Source organism: Phoxinus phoxinus (genome assembly GCF_949152265.1).
Source record: "Phoxinus phoxinus genome assembly, chromosome: 4".
In the NCBI taxonomy this organism is placed as follows: Eukaryota; Metazoa; Chordata; class Actinopteri; order Cypriniformes; family Leuciscidae; genus Phoxinus; species Phoxinus phoxinus.
In genome coordinates, this window is record NC_136879.1 from 40,682,388 (window position 1) to 40,699,837 (window position 17,450).

Below are 17,450 nucleotides of genomic sequence, written 5' to 3' on the forward strand. Positions count from 1 at the left end.
CTTTAATTTAGTAAAAATTAAATACTATTTTACTTTAAAGGATATTATTGTGCATTATGAAAACAAAGTTAACAAAGGTCTTGAATACATTGTTCATTTATTTATACTGTTGGCAAAATTGTATATCCATAAGCAAAAATATTTAAATTCATCTCCAATATTTAAGATGTTTAAATTAGAATTTGATTGCTTCATATCTTCTCTGAAATTGTTAAAAAACAAAAAGTCAATTAACATGTTTAAAATATTTTGATATTATTTTTGGCTAAAAGCAGGTTTAAAACTTGCCCCATTGAAGTCAACAGGGTGCAAATTCACAGTGTATGCAACACCGATTTTTGTCGTTGTTCTCTGTATTGACAGCACTCCAAATTTACAAAAAAATGAGCTCAATGTTAAAATTGACCGGAGTTCCCCTTTAAGGAATCAGTGATGACCATTTCATTTGCTTATATGTTATGTAGAGAGAGTGTGTGATTTCATTGTTACTGTCACATGCAGAACATTATTGCCTCGTTTCTCTTGATTTACACCTCTGTTTGCACTTGTAAATTAGGCCTTTATTTGGTAATTTTATATATTTTAGGTTTTTCTCTCTAAATTGAGATCGTCAGCTGTACCAAAAATAATTATTAATTAATTCAGTTGTGTCATTTAGTCCATATTGCACTTTAAAAGAAGATTGTTGCAATTAAAACTATTTATAAATTCATATACAGATATAGCACTTTGAAAGAAGTTTGTCAATTGTTTAAAACTCATTTTTGGCAGGTTATTGTCAGTGTTAATATTCAGGTTTACTATAAGGCAAGGTTATTACATGAGCCTGCATACTAAAAACTTGATTTATTGTCACACTATTTATGGTGTAGCCATTTAGATTGCAAATGTGTATTAGTTAGTTTATACGTTTGTTATGGACATTTGTATACAATTTGCAGTCACATGTCTAATGTTTATTTGTTTGTTTGCTTCATTCAGCTCTGTGTTTTGGTGATTCAATTCTTTAACATCAGTTCCTGAGAGTCAATTGCATCTGTTCAGCCGGGAATGCTACAGAACCGCTAACAGTACTATTTAACAAATCATTAGAGGACTCAGTTTTACCAAATGACTGGAAAGAGGCTCAAATTAGTGCAATTTAAAAAAAAGGAAATTAATCTCTTGCTGGAAACTATCGACCAGTTATTTTAATAGTTGTTAGCAAAACAATGGAAAAATTGGTAAGGACATATATAATCAATCATATGAAAAGTAATAAATTGTTTAGTAGTAAACAATACGGTTTCAGATCCGGGGCGTCAACCTCTCTTCAGTTACAGTTTTTGACAAATGGTCACAAGCCTTGGATAGAGGTCAAACAGTAGACTGTATTTATCTGGACTTTCAAAAAGCCTTTGATACTGTCCCTCATAAAACACTACTATCAAAGTTAAAATCCTATTGTTTAGACAACAGAGTTATTTATTGGATACAGGATTTTGTTGTTCAATAGAAAACAACAGGTGGTAGTGAATGGTGCTGCCTCAGATTGGAAGTTGGTGACATCCGGGGTCCCACAGGGATCAGTCTTGGGCCCTGTTCTATTGTAACATATTGCAACGATATGATGCGGTCTGATGTTTACCTTTTTGCGAATGATACTACAATTTTCAGAATAATAACAAGTTAACACCAAAACAGTTAAACCTATCTTTCATTTCTGGAACAATAGGTACGAGACACGAGGGAATTCTTTAAAACTCTACCCTAGAACATGTCTGTCTGAAAAGAGAGAAATAACTTTTTTACACTTTGTGCGGTAAAATCATGGAATGAGCTTCCAGAAGAAGTTGTGTGTTCCCCTTCTATTCATTCTTTTAAAGGACAAGTTCGGTATTTTACACTTAAAGCCCTGTTTACAGATCGTATCTGATGAAATAGAACGGTTAAGATTAAACTTTGGACACATGCTCCTGTCCCGAGAATTTTAGGTTTATTTCGCTTCCCCCCCACACCCCCACAATGGCAGTCTATGTGCACTGGAAGATTCCTTCCTAAAAACACATTAAACTTTCTTTTACAAAGACGTGAAACTCACCAAGTGGTCAGGGGTGTTCACTGATATGATCCCAAAAAAAATTGCTGAAAACGATGCTTTCCAACAGGTTTTATCGTAGTTTTTGTCCAACTCCATTGACTTGTATTGAATGTGCTGTGTGAGGTACGGTATTACTCCGCCGCTTCTTCTTCTGCTTCTGGGCTGGAGTGTCTATTATTCAAGCTCTCAACGGAAGAATCACGGGTGTGACGCGTTTGGCAAAATAGGTCCACAAAAGCGAAATAAACCTAAAATTCTCGGGACAGGAGCATGTGTTCTCCTTGAACTCCTTGGTTCTCCTTGAACTCATTCTAAAAAAATAATATGTTTCAATGTTTCAGACCCGATGGAGGTGAAAGAGCAAAGACAAGAACTGAAGTTAAAGGTGATGATGCTGTAGTTTGTTTCGGCCTCTTGACACCAATAAAATGAGCTTAATGTGCCAATTTACAGAAGATCTCAGACATTGTAACACCTCCTTTCTTTTAAAGATGTTACTCTGAGGGGGTTCAACAGATTTTTGACATGTACTGATCAATAAACTCTTCAGCAAACAAATGTACGTTTTACACTTATTTTATTTTCCCAGTGCTCAATACATGTACCACACAGCCAACCCATAAAACTGTAAAGCACTCTCAAAAGTCTTTGTCTCTTCAATAAGGAGCCAATGAGATGAAGTAAACTTATCGTTCGAATGTCCTGTTCTTTGGTAAGTTGAAGTGATGATGAAGGTGAATTGAGTTTCAAGTCCACAAGGCTATTTGAGTGCGCTGCAATGGTTGTTATACTATAATCCACAACACGAGAAAAGATCACAGTCAACAGTGCTCAGTGAATCGTTGTCCTCAGCGCCATGTAGCCATGTGCAAGGCCATGTGCTGTAGACTCGTTGTCGGTGTGGACAACACTTGGATTCACTGTCTCTAGTTTTAATCCGTGCTCACAAAAGCACATGTGGCAATCAAAAGTCCTTTCTAGAAAGAAAGCAAATATCTAACATCAATGAACTTTATGAAACAAACACAACGTCAAGTATATAACTCAATCCATACTCACAGTTGAGCAGAAACTCATAGAGTTCTCAACAAAGGACTTTAGAGGAGCAAGAAGGTAGCATGAGTTCAACCATTTGATTTCCCTCTACCAAACGAACTGTCTTACTCTATGGTAGGTGAGTTTATATGTCCGGTTACCTCCAGGCAACAGCGCCCTCAGGCTGCTCCTGTTCTTACTACACGTGACCCAAATACATCACACTACTAGGGCATCAACAATTAGCAAAAATACAATAGAACAAGTAACGTTCTGTACGTTACAACATCATCATAATGAATGAGCTGAAAACAGGGAACTTTTGGAGACAAAGAGGCTTTTCAGCAGCAGTTAAACATGATGGCTCTGTACTTTTTAAATGCAGATTGGATAAAAACACAGTGATCACAGTTCACACCTGCAGTGAAGCCCCTCCCACAACAATTCACCAATAAATACTGGGAATATTCCCATCATCCTACAAGAGAAGGACAAACTCCAGGAGTAGCAGCTGAAATCTGTGTGACTGTTAAAGATGGAGTTTATTAAAGAGGAGATTGAAGACATGAGTGATCCAGAACCATCCGGAATAAAACATGAAGATACTGAGGAACAAATAGGTTGGTGTCCATTCTTGATTCTTCATTGTTGACTGCTTTGGTAGATGTGAATTAATAACCAGTATATGGATGATAAATGATAGAGAAATACATCCAAATTATCATAACCTTGTATATAGCAGTTGTCAAACATTTGTTTACTATATTAACAATGAATGAAAGATCTGATCTCTGTTGCTTTCTGCTATTAAATCACGGTTCACTTGAACTGATTGAAACTGTATTTCTGTGTATTTTAGACCAGGTGAGAGTGAAAGAGCAAAGACAAGAACTGAATGAAGAGAAGGAGGAACATCATAACTTTACAATTCAAAGAACAAAAGCCAAAAAGCTGCACACCTGCACTCAGTGTGGAAAGAGTTTCTCACAGAAAGGAAAACTTAACAAACACATGAGAATTCACACTGGAGAGAAACCGTATACATGCACTCAGTGTGAAAAGAGTTTCTCTCGTTCATCAAGTCTCAGTGATCATCTGCGCATTCACTCTGGAGAAAAAACATTTAGCTGTGATCAGTGTGGTAAATTGTTTATTTCATCGTCACATCTAAAAGTACACGTGAAAGTTCATTCAGACGAGAAGCCTTATGTGTGTTCTCTCTGTGGAAAGAGTTTTTCAAGGCTGGATAATTTTAAACTGCACCAGAAAACACATAATGAAGTGAGAGATTATATGTGCTTTGACTGTGGGAAGAGCTATACTAGAGATGACAATCTGAAACTTCATCAACGAATTCATACTGGAGAAAAACCTTACAAGTGCTCATATTGTGACAATAGTTTCTCTCAGTCTGGAAACCTGAAATCACATGAGCGACTTCATACTGGAGAGAAGCCGTACGACTGCACTCAGTGTGGAAAGAGTTTCACACAGAAAGCACACCTTAACACACACATGAGAATTCATACTGGAGAGAAACCGTATACATGCACTCAGTGTGAGAAGAGTTTTTCTCATTCATCAGGTCTCAGTGTTCATCTGCTCCGTCACTCTGGAGAAAAGCCATTTAACTGTGATCAGTGTGGTAAAGATTTTATTTCATCATCAAAACTAAAAGATCACCTGAAAGTTCATTCAGACGAGAAGCCTTATGTGTGTTCTCTCTGTGGGAAGAGTTATTCACGACTGGATCATTTTAAACTGCATCAGAAAATACATAATGAAGTGAGAGATTATATGTGCTTTGACTGTGGGAAGACCTTTACTAGAGATGAGCATCTGAAACGGCACCTAAGAATTCATACTGGAGAAAAACCTTACAAGTGCTCATATTGTGAAAAGAGTTTCACTCGGTCTGGATCTCTGAAATCACACGAGCGACTTCATACTGGAGAGAAGATGTACGACTGAACTTGTGTTTCACACAATCAAATAGTCTGAATCATATCAAAAAGCATTTTCTGTCACAGCGAGCAAAGGTTTGTTTGATTCACATAAAGTAAATGTGTAGTTAGTTAACTTATAGACTAGTGTTGCTGTGAAATGCCAAAAGATTTTGTTTCATATGTTGGAGAACAAGAAAATTATTGAAAATTATTTTGATTGACACTTACTCAAATAAATTCCAAAATTTAAAGAGACTGGAAACAAATGTAGAAATACAACAACAATCAGTTATTTGTTAATATATGAAACAAATCTTTGAGTTTAATCAGTTTTTTTTTTACTTTTGTTTGTTTAGTTACATAAAGCCTGTTATTACATCAACAGATGTATACACAATAACTCTGTACAATAACAACAAATAAAATGACCATTTCACTGATCACTGTGTGATTTTGTGTGTAAACAGTTTCTACAGATCCAATAATTAAAATAAACTGTGAGATTCAGTTAAAGCAAACATAGTGAAATAAACTTTAATTCTGTGACAATATTTTTGTGGAAGTTGTTTTTGACTTGTACATTTTTGAGTTGTGTCATTTAGCTGTCAGTGTAAGGCAGTTCTTAGTAAAACAATAAAAAACGTCCTGTGGCCTGTTGCCCAAAGCCGGTTTCAGTTGCTAACAGGTAAAGTTCGAGATTAGTTTGAGCAAACTCTGGCTTTTTCGGGCACAATAAAGTGGATTGGTTTTTAGTTGTGTTCATCACCATGGTAACTTACGCTACACGGCTAAGCTGTTCTGGAGCAGGTTTTATTCTGGGTTAGAGATCACAGACCAAAACTGGACCAATCAGTGCAGTGACATGTATCTGGTAGGGTGAATTAAACACCTGAGATGCTTTGCCACGAGCTGCAGGAACTACATTAACTGTGGTAATGTGTATCTTCTTCCAGGATGGTATTCCTTGGAGCATTTCCTTTTTTCAAGTGGTGGGATGTGGCTATCCTCTCTTCCCAGGGCACCGTGAGCTCAACAACTATGGTTATTTTCCTGCTCCTGGATAGCAGGACCATATCTGGTTGGAGGGAGGTCACTGCCACATCCTCTTCAGGTCTACTCTCAACTCCCAGACGGAGGCTCGTTGCAAGATAGAGGAGAGGGTTCTTGGTCTCTGTCCCGGTCTTATGATCCTTGTCTGCTTCCCTCACGAAGGTTATGGGCCTGGGTGGATGGGGCTGGGTGGATGGGCCTGGGTGGATGGGGCTGGGTGGATGGGCCTGGGTGGATGGGGCTGGGCGGATGGGCCTGCTTGTTGTTTGCCACCCACTTGGTAATTTCCGTGAGGACCTTGTCGTGCTTCCATCTGTACCGTCCTTCTGCCAATGCTTTTGGACAAATGGTCAGGATGTTGTTTAGTGTACAGGAGGCTACTCCACATTGTTTGTCTTCCTCTCCGCCCCAGATCTTTATGTTTCTTGGTTTTGGCAGCAGGTCAGTCACCGAGCGCAGGAGAAAGCTCAACTTCCCTTGGTCGGTCTGCCACAGTTCCTTCCACGACAGCGGTCGCTCCTGTGCCTGGTCCCACTGCGTCCATCGACTCTGAGAGGCAAGTCCGATCGCTTTCACCTGACGCTCCTCCTCTGTTGCCTCACGATCGCTTTGCACCACGAGGCCTCATGGCTCCGGCATCAGCCCTGCTCCTCCTCTTCTCACTGTAGTGTCCAAGGCCCAGGCGTCCACGATTCCACGCCCACGATTTCCTGGTGCTTCCAGTGGGTCTTTGCTTCCATCACGGTTTGCTGGGGCTTCCACTTTCTGCCACATTTGATGGTCTTGCTTGCGTTTCTTACTTTCCGTCTTCAGACGAGAGGAGTGTACTGATTGCCCTTGCCTTGGTGGCTTTAAACTCCTTGACCACCGATGAGACTGGTAAAGGAAGCTTGGAGGTCTTGCTGTACAGATTGATTGCGCTAAATGATGGGGGGGCTCCCAGCCATTTCAGGGAGAACTTGCTGCACAGTCTTTCCATTCCTTCCACCCTGGAAATGGGAAAGTCATAAAGTAGGAAGGGCCATTGCAGCCGGGGTATGATTCCATTCTGGAAGCACCAGACTTTAAACCTCCTGAGCAGTTGACTATGCTCAATTGCCTTAAGGCGAGACACGGCAGGCAAAAACATCGGGGTTTTTTTTTTTCACTGGTCAATTTTGAGATTTTCTTCTTTCAGACTTGTGGTGAAAAAAAGTCCAAAATACACATTTAGGTCTTTATTTTACTACACTTTGTCTATTTGCGTCTGTAGATTTATCCGAAATTCAACAAAAGTTGGCGTTATAAATCATCATGCTGCTCCGCGATCTCTCTCTGCTTCCTTTAATCTCACACACCTGTAAGTACAATGGGCATTTAACTCTAAAAGCGAAATCTCATTGGCTGATGTCAATTTCTGACAACGTGATTGGTTCAGATGCATCACGTGATGTGCTCTGACATTTAGATGTGTGTTTTTGACAGTTTTTCTGTTCAGTTAAAGGCCATACATGCTGTAGGTGGTCGCTGAATAAAACTCCCACAATATTGCAATATTGACCTCAATAATCGCAATATGACATTTTTCCCAAATCGTGCAGCCCTAATCAAAATGAAAGTTAAACACATTTAAAAGAAATTACCACAGACTCAATCCACCCAAATGATAAGTGGAGATTTTTTTTTTTCTTTAAACGCGCATTAAGTAAAAAAATACATCAAACTGATGGCAGAAAAACGCATACATAAACTTATTCCGGTTTTTTGCCACTTCCATAATTAATATAAACTCAAAACTTCACTTTAATACATCCTATTTTCCCTCTTTAATGCAGAGACCTACCTGACTGACTCTCTCCAGTCACGGGCTGTTGTTCTGACTGAGCACACGCGACCGGTCCATTACAAATGACGTCACTCACAGAACAAACTCAAAATAAAAGCATTTTAAGGAATTTAATTCTGTCATTAAATCTATTTCCCCTACTCTGATTCATCTTATTAAAAGTCATATTCAATTTAACTCCACATTAATGATAAATCCTAAATTAATTCTGGTATTAAACAACACTGAATTGATTGATACAAAATGCAATAAAATAACATATTTGTACAATATTTCAAATACAAAATAAAACATCACCTAGAGGAAAACATTTTTGGAACTCTATTATTAATAATATTAATTGGAAGACTGCTTGGTTAGTCCCCTTTAAATATTGAATTAATAATAAAATCAAAGAAATACATTTAAAAATGTTGCATTCCATTTACCCTGTTAAAGTCGGCATGAAATCAAAATTGTCCCTATTTACTTTGTTAGCGGATATTACTAGTCTTGTGGTGAACAATTAATCCGTGCAAGTTAATACACGGAAAAAAATTATTTGCCGAAGTTATCTTTAATCAAAGTTTGAAAAGTTACTTCCGGGTCTGGAATGGTTCTTTATGGAATTAGTTAAGAATTAGTTAAGTGCTAAATCATGCCAAGAACATGCTAAGAACTCTATAAAAACTCCATAGTGACCATCTGTGACAAATATCAACAACCTAGTGACAACTACCAACAACCTAGTAACACCATAGCAACCACCCTGAACACCCTAGCAACCGCCTAGCAACCACCCAAATTACCTTAAAACACCCTAGCAACACCATAGTAACCACCCATAACACCATAGCAACCACCCAAAATACCTTAGAACACCCTAGCAACACCATAGCAACCACCCAGAACACCCTAGCAATCACCAAAAATACCTTAGAACTCCCTGTGACCTCCTCCCGGCTCCTCTCTCTCCTGGGGGCGACAGCAGGTTTGAAAAGGGACACATGAAATGTGGGTAAGATGTTGTAATGAGCAGGGAGTGCCAAACGAAAATAAACTGGTGTTATCTGCCGAAGAATCTTAAATGGCCCGACGAAACGAGGAGAAAGATTCCTGCTCGGGAGCTTGAGACGAGGATTTCATGCAGAGAGCCACACCCACTGGCCGGGTCGATACCTGGTACCCCCACGCCTCCTCCGATCTGCCTGATGCTGAAAACGGTGGATGGCACGCTGCAAGTGAACGTGAGCAGCATCCCAGGTGGCCTCGTTGCGCCGGAGCCATGCATCTACTGCTGGAAGGTCGGATGGCTCCCCGGCCCACGGGAAGAGGGGAGGCTGGAAACCTAAAACACATTGGAAAGGAGTTAGACCCGTGGCAGACTTTAACAGGGAATTCTGGGCATACTCCGCCCAGGCCAGAAAACGTCTCCAGTCCTGCTGATTCTGGTGGCAGTATGTTCTCAGAAAGCGGATCAAATTCTGGTTTAGACATTCAACCTGCCCGTTGGCCTGAGGATGGTAAACAGAAGTTAAACTGACATTGACATTGACATTGAGTTTGGAACACAACTCTCTCCAGACACGGGAGGTAAACTGGGGACCGCGGTCAGTGACAATGTCCTCGGGCAGACCAAAGAGACGGAACACCTGGTTGAGAAGAGCCTCGGCTGTCTGTAAGGCTGTGGGCAGGCCGGTCAGGGGTATAAAACGGCAGGACTTAGAAAAACGATCCACCACGGAGAGGATAGTAGTAAACCCCTGGGATGGAGGCAGATCCGTAACAAAATCCACTGCGATGTGCGACCAGGGACGCTGTGGTACTGGCAGAGGTTGTAATAATCCAGCGGGTTTGAGGTGGGAGGATTTCACTGTGTTACAAACAGAGCATTGATGAAATATGACATCAGACTGGAGTGAAGCCCACCAAAACCGATTGGAAACTAACTGTATGGTAGCCGCGATACCCGGATGACCCGCGCTGGGGGTGCAGTGAACCCACTGAAGCACGCGGTGGCGGAGCCCGGGCGGAACAAAGAGACGGTCAGCGGGACACTCTGGCGGAGCGGAATGATTACTTAAAGACGCGGTGATCTCAGGGATGGGTTCAGGCTTAGATTCTTCACAAGGACCGTCAAACTGTCGGGACAGGGCGTCAGCTTTGCCGTTCTGGGAGCCCGGTTTGTAGGTGATCTTAAAATCAAATCTTGAAAAGAACAGAGACCAGCGAGCCTGACAAGCATTCAGACGCTTAGCTGACCTGATGTACTCTAGATTCCTGTGATCAGCGAGCACTGTAAAAGGCTGACGAGCTCCCTCCAGCCAGTGCCTCCACTCCTCAAAGGCAGTCTTCATGGCCAGGAGTTTGCGATCACCCACGTCATAATTGCGTTCTGCAGAGTTGAGCTTGCGAGAGTGGAAGGCACACGGAAACATTTTCGCAGGATTACCATACAGCTGAGACAGGACAGCCCCCACTCCTGTGTTAGACGCATCCACTTCAATGATAAACTCCCTCTCAGGATCCGGGTGATGGAGAATAGGAGCAGAAGTGAATTTCTCCTTGAGCTGAGCAAAGGCCACAGTACAATCTGCTGTCCACTTAAAATATTTTTCCCCTCCTCGAAGCAGAGATGTGAGAGGAGCTGCAATTACACTGGAATTGCGGATGAATCTGCGGTAAAAGTTGGCAAAGCCCAAAAAGTGCTGCAGCTCTTTAACAGAGGAAGGTTGGGGCCAATTCACCACGGCTCTGACCTTGCTGTCATCCATCAGAACTCCGTCCGCACTGTGTGAATACGTGTCTGGTGAAACTCGCACTTGGAGAGCTTGGCATAGAGCTGGTTATCAATCAGGCGCTTGAGGACCGCACGAACATCTTGGACATGCTCTTTAAGGGAATCAGAATAAATCAAAATGTCATCAATGTAGACAATAACTCTCTGATGTAACATGTCCCGGAAAACTTAATTTACAAAGGCTTGAAAAACGGAAGGACTGTTTGAAAGCCCGAAAGGCATTACCCGATATTCGTAGTGCCCGGATGTAGTAGAGAACGCAGTTTTCCACTCGTCACCACTCCGTATGCGAATCAGGTTGTATGCGTTCCTTAAGTCCAGCTTGGTAAAGTAGCGGGCAGTACGGAGCATCTCCAGGGCTACTGGGACTAACGGGAGAGGATAGCAGTATTTCACTATCACTTCATTAAGACCATGATAGTCAATGCATGGCCGAAGACCCCCATCCTTCTTCTTAACGAAAAAGAATCCGGCAGAAGCCGGAGATGTGAATGTAGTAATAAAACCATTAGCCAGCTGTTCGTCAATGTACGCCCTCATGGCCTCTGTTTCAGGTTGTGACAGCGGGTAAACTCTTCCGCGTGGAGGTACAGCCCCAGACAAAAGCTCAATAGCACAATCGCCAGCACGGTGAGCAGGAAGATAAGAAGCTTCAGTTTTGCTGAAAGCCAGAGCTAGATCGTGGTATTCGGGGGAAATTTTCTGAAAATCCACTCCCTTGAGGGAATCGCTGTGGAGTTAAGTACCTTGGACAGCGGTCATGCAGTTGATTTTACAGAATGCGGACCACTGGGAGATTTTCCCGTCAGACCAGGAAATTTGGGGGTTATGTCTCTCTAGCCATGGAAGCCCCAAGATTATAGGATGCGCGGGCGAGTGAATCGTGAAGAATTGGATAGTTTCAGAATGCTGTGTCCCGAAGCTGAGCGTGAGGGGTTGTGTGGTGTATTGCACCTCTCCAGACCCCAGGGGGTGTTCATCCAGCGCTCCCACGGTCACACCAGACTCACATGCGAGGAGAGAAACACGATGAGGTTTGGCAAATGCAAAGACGATAAAATTTCCTGCAGCTCCAGAATCAATCAAGGCTCTTAAGTTTACAGTTTGTCCGTTAAACTTCAGAGAACTATCCACACAGTATAATTTAGAAGAGTGATTAGAACTCACCGCAGCATAATTCTTGAGCGCTGGATTAACCGGACAGGTGGCCCTCAGATGTCCCGCCTCTCCGCAATACATGCAGAGATGATTACGGCGTCTCCTCTCCCGCTCCGCCGTAGAAAGGCGTGTGTAACCAATCTGCATGGGCTCCGACTCCACACTGGGGGAAGCACACTCGAGGAAACTGGACCTGAGTGGTGTGCGCCGGGAGCGAATCAAGTTGTCGAGGCGGATGGCGAGCTCCATAATTTGTTTCAAGGATTTACCGTCGTTGCGGCACGCCAGTTCTCCCTGGAGGTCCGAGTTGAGTCCCTTGCGATACAGGAGCTTTAGAGGTTCCTCCTCCCATTCAGCTTGGGCTGCGAGGGTCCGAAAAGAGAGTGTGTAGTCCGCTGCGGTAGAATTTCCCTGGCGTAAAGTGAGCAGTAGTTCTCCTGGATCCTGTCCTCCCGCTGAATGTTCAAACACCTCTCTAAATTGGGTTAAAAACTCATCATAAGAGGGGAAAGAGAGCTGACCTCCATACCAGAGTGCAGTGGCCCATTCCAGAGCCCGACCGGTGAGTGGAGTAGGACTGTGTCTGCTGGTCAAAATACAAGCTGCACTGCAACAAAAATCCCTTACAGGCAGAAGGTGAGCCATCAAATTTCTCGGGAAGGGATAACTTGGGATGGTTTGAACTGTTACTCACGGCAGGTGGAACGGGAGCAGGTGCCGCTGGACTCTGAGCCTGATTCTCAGCCGCGCTCGGCGGGGATAGGGCTCGAGCAGATCTCACGAGCTCCTCGGTGAGAGTTGTTAATTTTACCAGCTGTTGCTGATGGGCGGTCAGCACATTAGCTTGAGAGGATACCTCGGAGCCCAGTCGATGGAAAATCTGCTGGATCCTGTTTTGGTGAAGTCTTCTGTGATGAAGAGGCTGAGGCAGTCGGATCCATCTGCAGTATTTTATTAATACAGGTAAGCCAGCAGAGATAAGCAGACATAAAACTCAAAACAGCACCCAGGTAGTGATGTTACGTCTGACCAGTGATTGGAATAAAGGCGTTATAAATAACGCCATTACTAACGGCATTACTTTTTCCATTAACGAGTAATCTAATTGATTACTCTTCTCATCTTAATAACGCCGTTACCGTTACTGCCAAAAAATGTGTCGCGTTACTATAACTGATGAAGCTGTTTTTTTTTCATCAGACCAATTAGATCTCTGAGCGAGAGGAAGAAAATACTTTTTTTACTGTTCTTCCTTGGTTAGTGGGCAGAGCACGAGACAAGTGCATAAAAGCTGACGATCGGCTGAGGTAGAGTAAAATTTCATTGTAAGCCAATCAGAGGTAGAGTTGGGCGGGTGTTCGAAAGCACGCATAGTAGTGATGGGCATTCGGCTCTTTTGACTCAGCTCACTGAAAAGAACCGGCTATTTTGGCTCACAAACAGCTCTTTAAATCACTTTGACTATAATATTTAAATTTTTATTACATAATTTCTATAGGCTAAATTTTTAAAAATAGAGTCGGCTCTTCAGATATGCGAGCCAGCTCCGACGTTCACCTAAAAGAGCCGGCTCTTAGAGTCGGCTCATTCGCGAATCGCGAACGACCCATCAAAAGCTCATTCGCGAACGAGTCGATCCATCATCACTAACGCTCATTCGCGAACGACCCATCATCACTAACGCTCATGAATTGCGAACGACCCATCATAACGCATAGTCGGACAGGACAGGACAGGACACACAAGGAACAACACAAGCCAGTCAGTCAACGAGAGACAGGTATGGCGACGAGCCCAAGTAATGGAGGCTAGTCTCACTTTGTCCCACAGCAAAAACATTTTTTTTGATGTGTACAATGTTTCATGTTTCTGTTAATAATGTATTGTATTAAGTGTCCATTTCATTATAATATTCAGATTTATCATAAATAATTGAACATGCACATGTATTTTAAGTTCCGTTAAAGAGGGGTAGAGGTGGGGTCACATTTGAGCATTTAAAATAAAATTTTACTTGAAAGTAACGCAATAGTTACTATTTGTTTATTTGTAATATTCTTAGCCCTGTAGTATTATTATTGTCTAACCTGTATTATGATTGACATTTGACGAATTGCTTTGTTCCTTTTTTTTTGGATAAAAGCATCTTTTAAATGTAGCCTGTAATAATATAATGATTATTATTATTATTTGCGTTTTTAAAAATGAGTTCACCTAAGACAGTAATATGTTTACCACGAAATAATTTATGAATGTTTTATTTTTATATAACCTTTTACAGTTTTGGAAATGTTTGTGTTAAATTTCTTTTTTATATGTGAAGTTTTTTTTGTGCTTATTCTATTATAGGCTACTACGCTTTTTCCTCCCAAAAATTTTACTTTAAAAGATAGGCTACAAGTAGCCTAAATGTCGTTTTTTTGAAAATTCTGGAAATTATCCATTTTGAAAAATTAAGTTTAAACACAATGCAATGCATCCTGCAGTCCCGCACCTAAACGAACGGAAGTAGAAAACTGTTTAGTCAGTTGAACCCGCTATGAAGCATTGGAAATAGAACGGGCGAAGAATAAGGCGGATAGCCCATTGCACATAGAAGCGCGGATTCGTTCTCTCACTTAGAAAAAGTGAGAGAACGGTGTCATATAGCTGTTTTAAATAATGCAATTTTGTTAAATGCCCAACATAGTTTAAAAGAATTCGGGTCTTCTCGGGTCCATATGGAAAAGGCATATTTATTTTAAATTACCCGAGACCCGAGGCCACTAATACCGAACCCGGACCTCGGGTTTTCGGATCCAAGTGGACCTGTGAAGACCACTAGTGCTCGTCTCTTTTCTGCCGTTTTGTTAATTACCTCGTTAGTAAACCAATACATCACAAACAACTGCAGCACAGTTTGAATCTCCTCCACACTTATTATAAATGTGGCGCTCAAAACTGATTGCTGTCCGTCGCAGACTGGGAGGAGCAGTCGAGCGCAGTTATAATCTTCCCGGTTCTTTAGACCGCGGTGTAAACGCAGAAAGCAACCGGTCTGCGGCAAAAAAAGTTCCTGGGACAAATTGTTCCGGGTAATTTCGGTGGAAACGCGGCATTTGTTGCAGAGACGCTATTGGTTAAATCCCGGCAAAGTAGAACACGGAAGCAGCTTGAAGCGGAAAGCACGAGTATGTCTGTGGTCTGGAGGTATTATAGAGTTGATGACAACAACATTGCCATAGCAAACTGTGAGATATGTAAACTTGGGATTGCAAGAGGTGGAAAGGAAAAGGCTACATTTAACACAACAAACCTGATACGGCACCTCAAAAACAAACACCCGACATAATACAGAGAGTTTACCCAGGCAACCCTGCCGAAGACGAGTCAGCTCATGCTGCAGGAGAGTTTGAAGAGGAGAGAAAAAATGCCAGCGCAGGACATCACAGCCAAGATAGCACAAATGAGCACAATAAGTGACCTGCCATTCGTACTTTTTAGTGCCGTTGCAAACGTCCTTGATGAGAACAGAAACAGGCTCAAACCTGACAAGGTAGAGATGTTAGTTTTCATTTTAGAAAAACATACATTTCTTTCTGTGAAACTTACTACTGTGATGGCAGTAAGAGTTAGGAGTGCAGTTCCTAAAAGCACATTACTGGCTTTGCAAACACTGTGGCACTTTTTTTATATATATATATATGCCTGCTGGGTATTTTAAGTTGAGGTGCTATTTGTTTTTATATTAGACTTTTTTAATATTTACTGTTGTACTGAAGTCCAAAAGTGAAGAATTCATGTTATTTATTACTTGATTGTTCGAGCTACCTCACAGAAGTGCTTTGTTTGTTAACAGAGTTGTTGAATGTTAAAATATGGTGAATTATATAAAAAATAAGGAACATCCTGGATCTGTTTTTTTTCGCTCTTCTTTATTCTTTTTTTTTTAAATGTATTATAGAAGTATCAGATCGGGACTCGGTATCGGTAGATACTCAAAATCAAATGACTAGGACTCGAGGTCAAAAAAACCTGATCGGGACATCCCTACTTCCTACTTTATGACTTTCCCATTTCCAGGGTGGAAGGAATGGAAAGACTGTGCAGCAAGTTCTTCCGGAAATGGCTGGGATAGCGCAATCAATCTGTACAGCAAGACCTCCAAGCTTCCTTTACCAGTCTCATCGGTGGTCGACGAGTTTAAAGCCACCAAGGCAAGTGCAATCAGTACACTCCTCTCGTCTGAAGACGTAAAGTAAGAAACGCAAGCAAGACCATCAAATGTGGCAGAAAGTGGAAGCCCCAGCAAACCGTGATGGAAGCAGAGACCCACTGGAAACACCAGGAAATCGTGGGCGTGGAATCGTGGACGCCTGGGCCTTGGACACTACAGTGAGAAGAGGTGGAGCAGGGCTGATGCCGGAGCCAGAAGAGGCCTCGTGGTGCAGAGAGTCCGTGAGGCAACAGAGGAGGAGCGTCAGGTGAGAGCGATCGGACTTGCCTCTCAGGGTCGATGGACACAGTGGGACCAGGCACAGGAGCGACCGCTGTCGTGGAAGGAACTGTGGCAGACAGACCAAGGGAAGTTGAGCTTTCTCCTGTGCTCGGTGACTGACCTGCTGCCAAAACCAAGAAACATAAAGATCTGGGGCGGAGAGGAAGACTCATCTTACAAACAATGTGGAGTAGCCTCCTGTACACTAAACAACATCCTGACCGGTTGTCCAAAAGCATTGGCAGAAGGATGGTACAGATGGAAGCACGACAAGTCCTCACAGAAATTGCCAAGTGGGTGGCAAACAACAAGCAGGCCCATCCACCCACGCCCATCCACCCAGGCCCATCCACCCAGGGCCATCCACCCAGGCCCATCCACCCAGGGCCATCCACCCTCTATCTTGCAACGAGCCTTCGACTGGGAGCTGAGAGTAGACCTGAAGAGGATGTGGCAGTGACCTCCCTCCAACCAGATATGGTCATGCTATCCAGGAGCAGGAAAATAACCATAGTTGTTGAGCTCACAAAGCCCTGAGAAGAGAGGCTAGCCACATCCCACCACTTGAAAAAAGCAAAATACCAAGACTTGGTTGACGAAGCTGTTTTAAAGGGGTTCCAACAACGTGGATGCTCCAAGGAATACCATCCTGGAAGAAGATACACATTATCATAGTTAGTGTAGTTCCTACAGCTCGTGGCAAAGCATCTCAGGTGTTTAATTCACCCTATCAGATACATGTCACTGCACTGATTGGTCCAGTTTTGGTCTGCGATCTCTAACCCAGAATAAAACCTGCTCCAGAACAGCTTAGTCGTGTAGCGCAAGTTACCATGGTGATGAACACAACTAAAAACCAATCCACTTTCTTGAGCCCGAAAAAGCCAGAGTTTGCTCAAACTAATCTTGAACTTTACCTGTTAGCAACTGAAACCGGCTTTGTGCAACAGGCCACAGGACGTTTTTATTGTTTTACTAAGAACTGCCTTACACTGACAGCTAAATGACACAACTCAAAACTCAGAAATGTACAAGTCAAAAACAACTTCCACAAATATTTTGTCACAGAATTAGTTTATTTCACTATATGTTTGCTTTAT

At 42.3% G+C, this 17,450-nt stretch overlaps 1 protein-coding gene across 1 annotated transcript; it reads left to right on the plus strand.

The window, feature by feature from the left end:
- Positions 1-3,501: 3,501 nt before the first annotated feature.
- LOC306997257 (uncharacterized protein) lies at positions 3,502-5,500 on the plus strand. Its single transcript, XM_079610483.1, has 2 exons — positions 3,502-3,735; positions 3,975-5,500. The coding sequence occupies exons 1-2, from the start codon at positions 3,651-3,653 to the stop codon at positions 5,084-5,086; spliced, it is 1,197 nt and encodes a 398-aa protein (XP_079466609.1). The 5' UTR covers positions 3,502-3,650; the 3' UTR covers positions 5,087-5,500.
- Positions 5,501-17,450: the final 11,950 nt, after the last annotated feature.

Bases quoted from the DNA above. Each gene is read 5' to 3' on its own strand.
- LOC306997257 (XM_079610483.1), top strand. From the start codon at position 3,651: ATGGAGTTTATTAAAGAGGAGATTGAAGACATGAGTGATCCAGAACCA. The intron at 3,736-3,974 runs GTTGGTGTCCAT...TGTGTATTTTAG, and splicing joins AGATACTGAGGAACAAATAG to ACCAGGTGAGAGTGAAAGAG.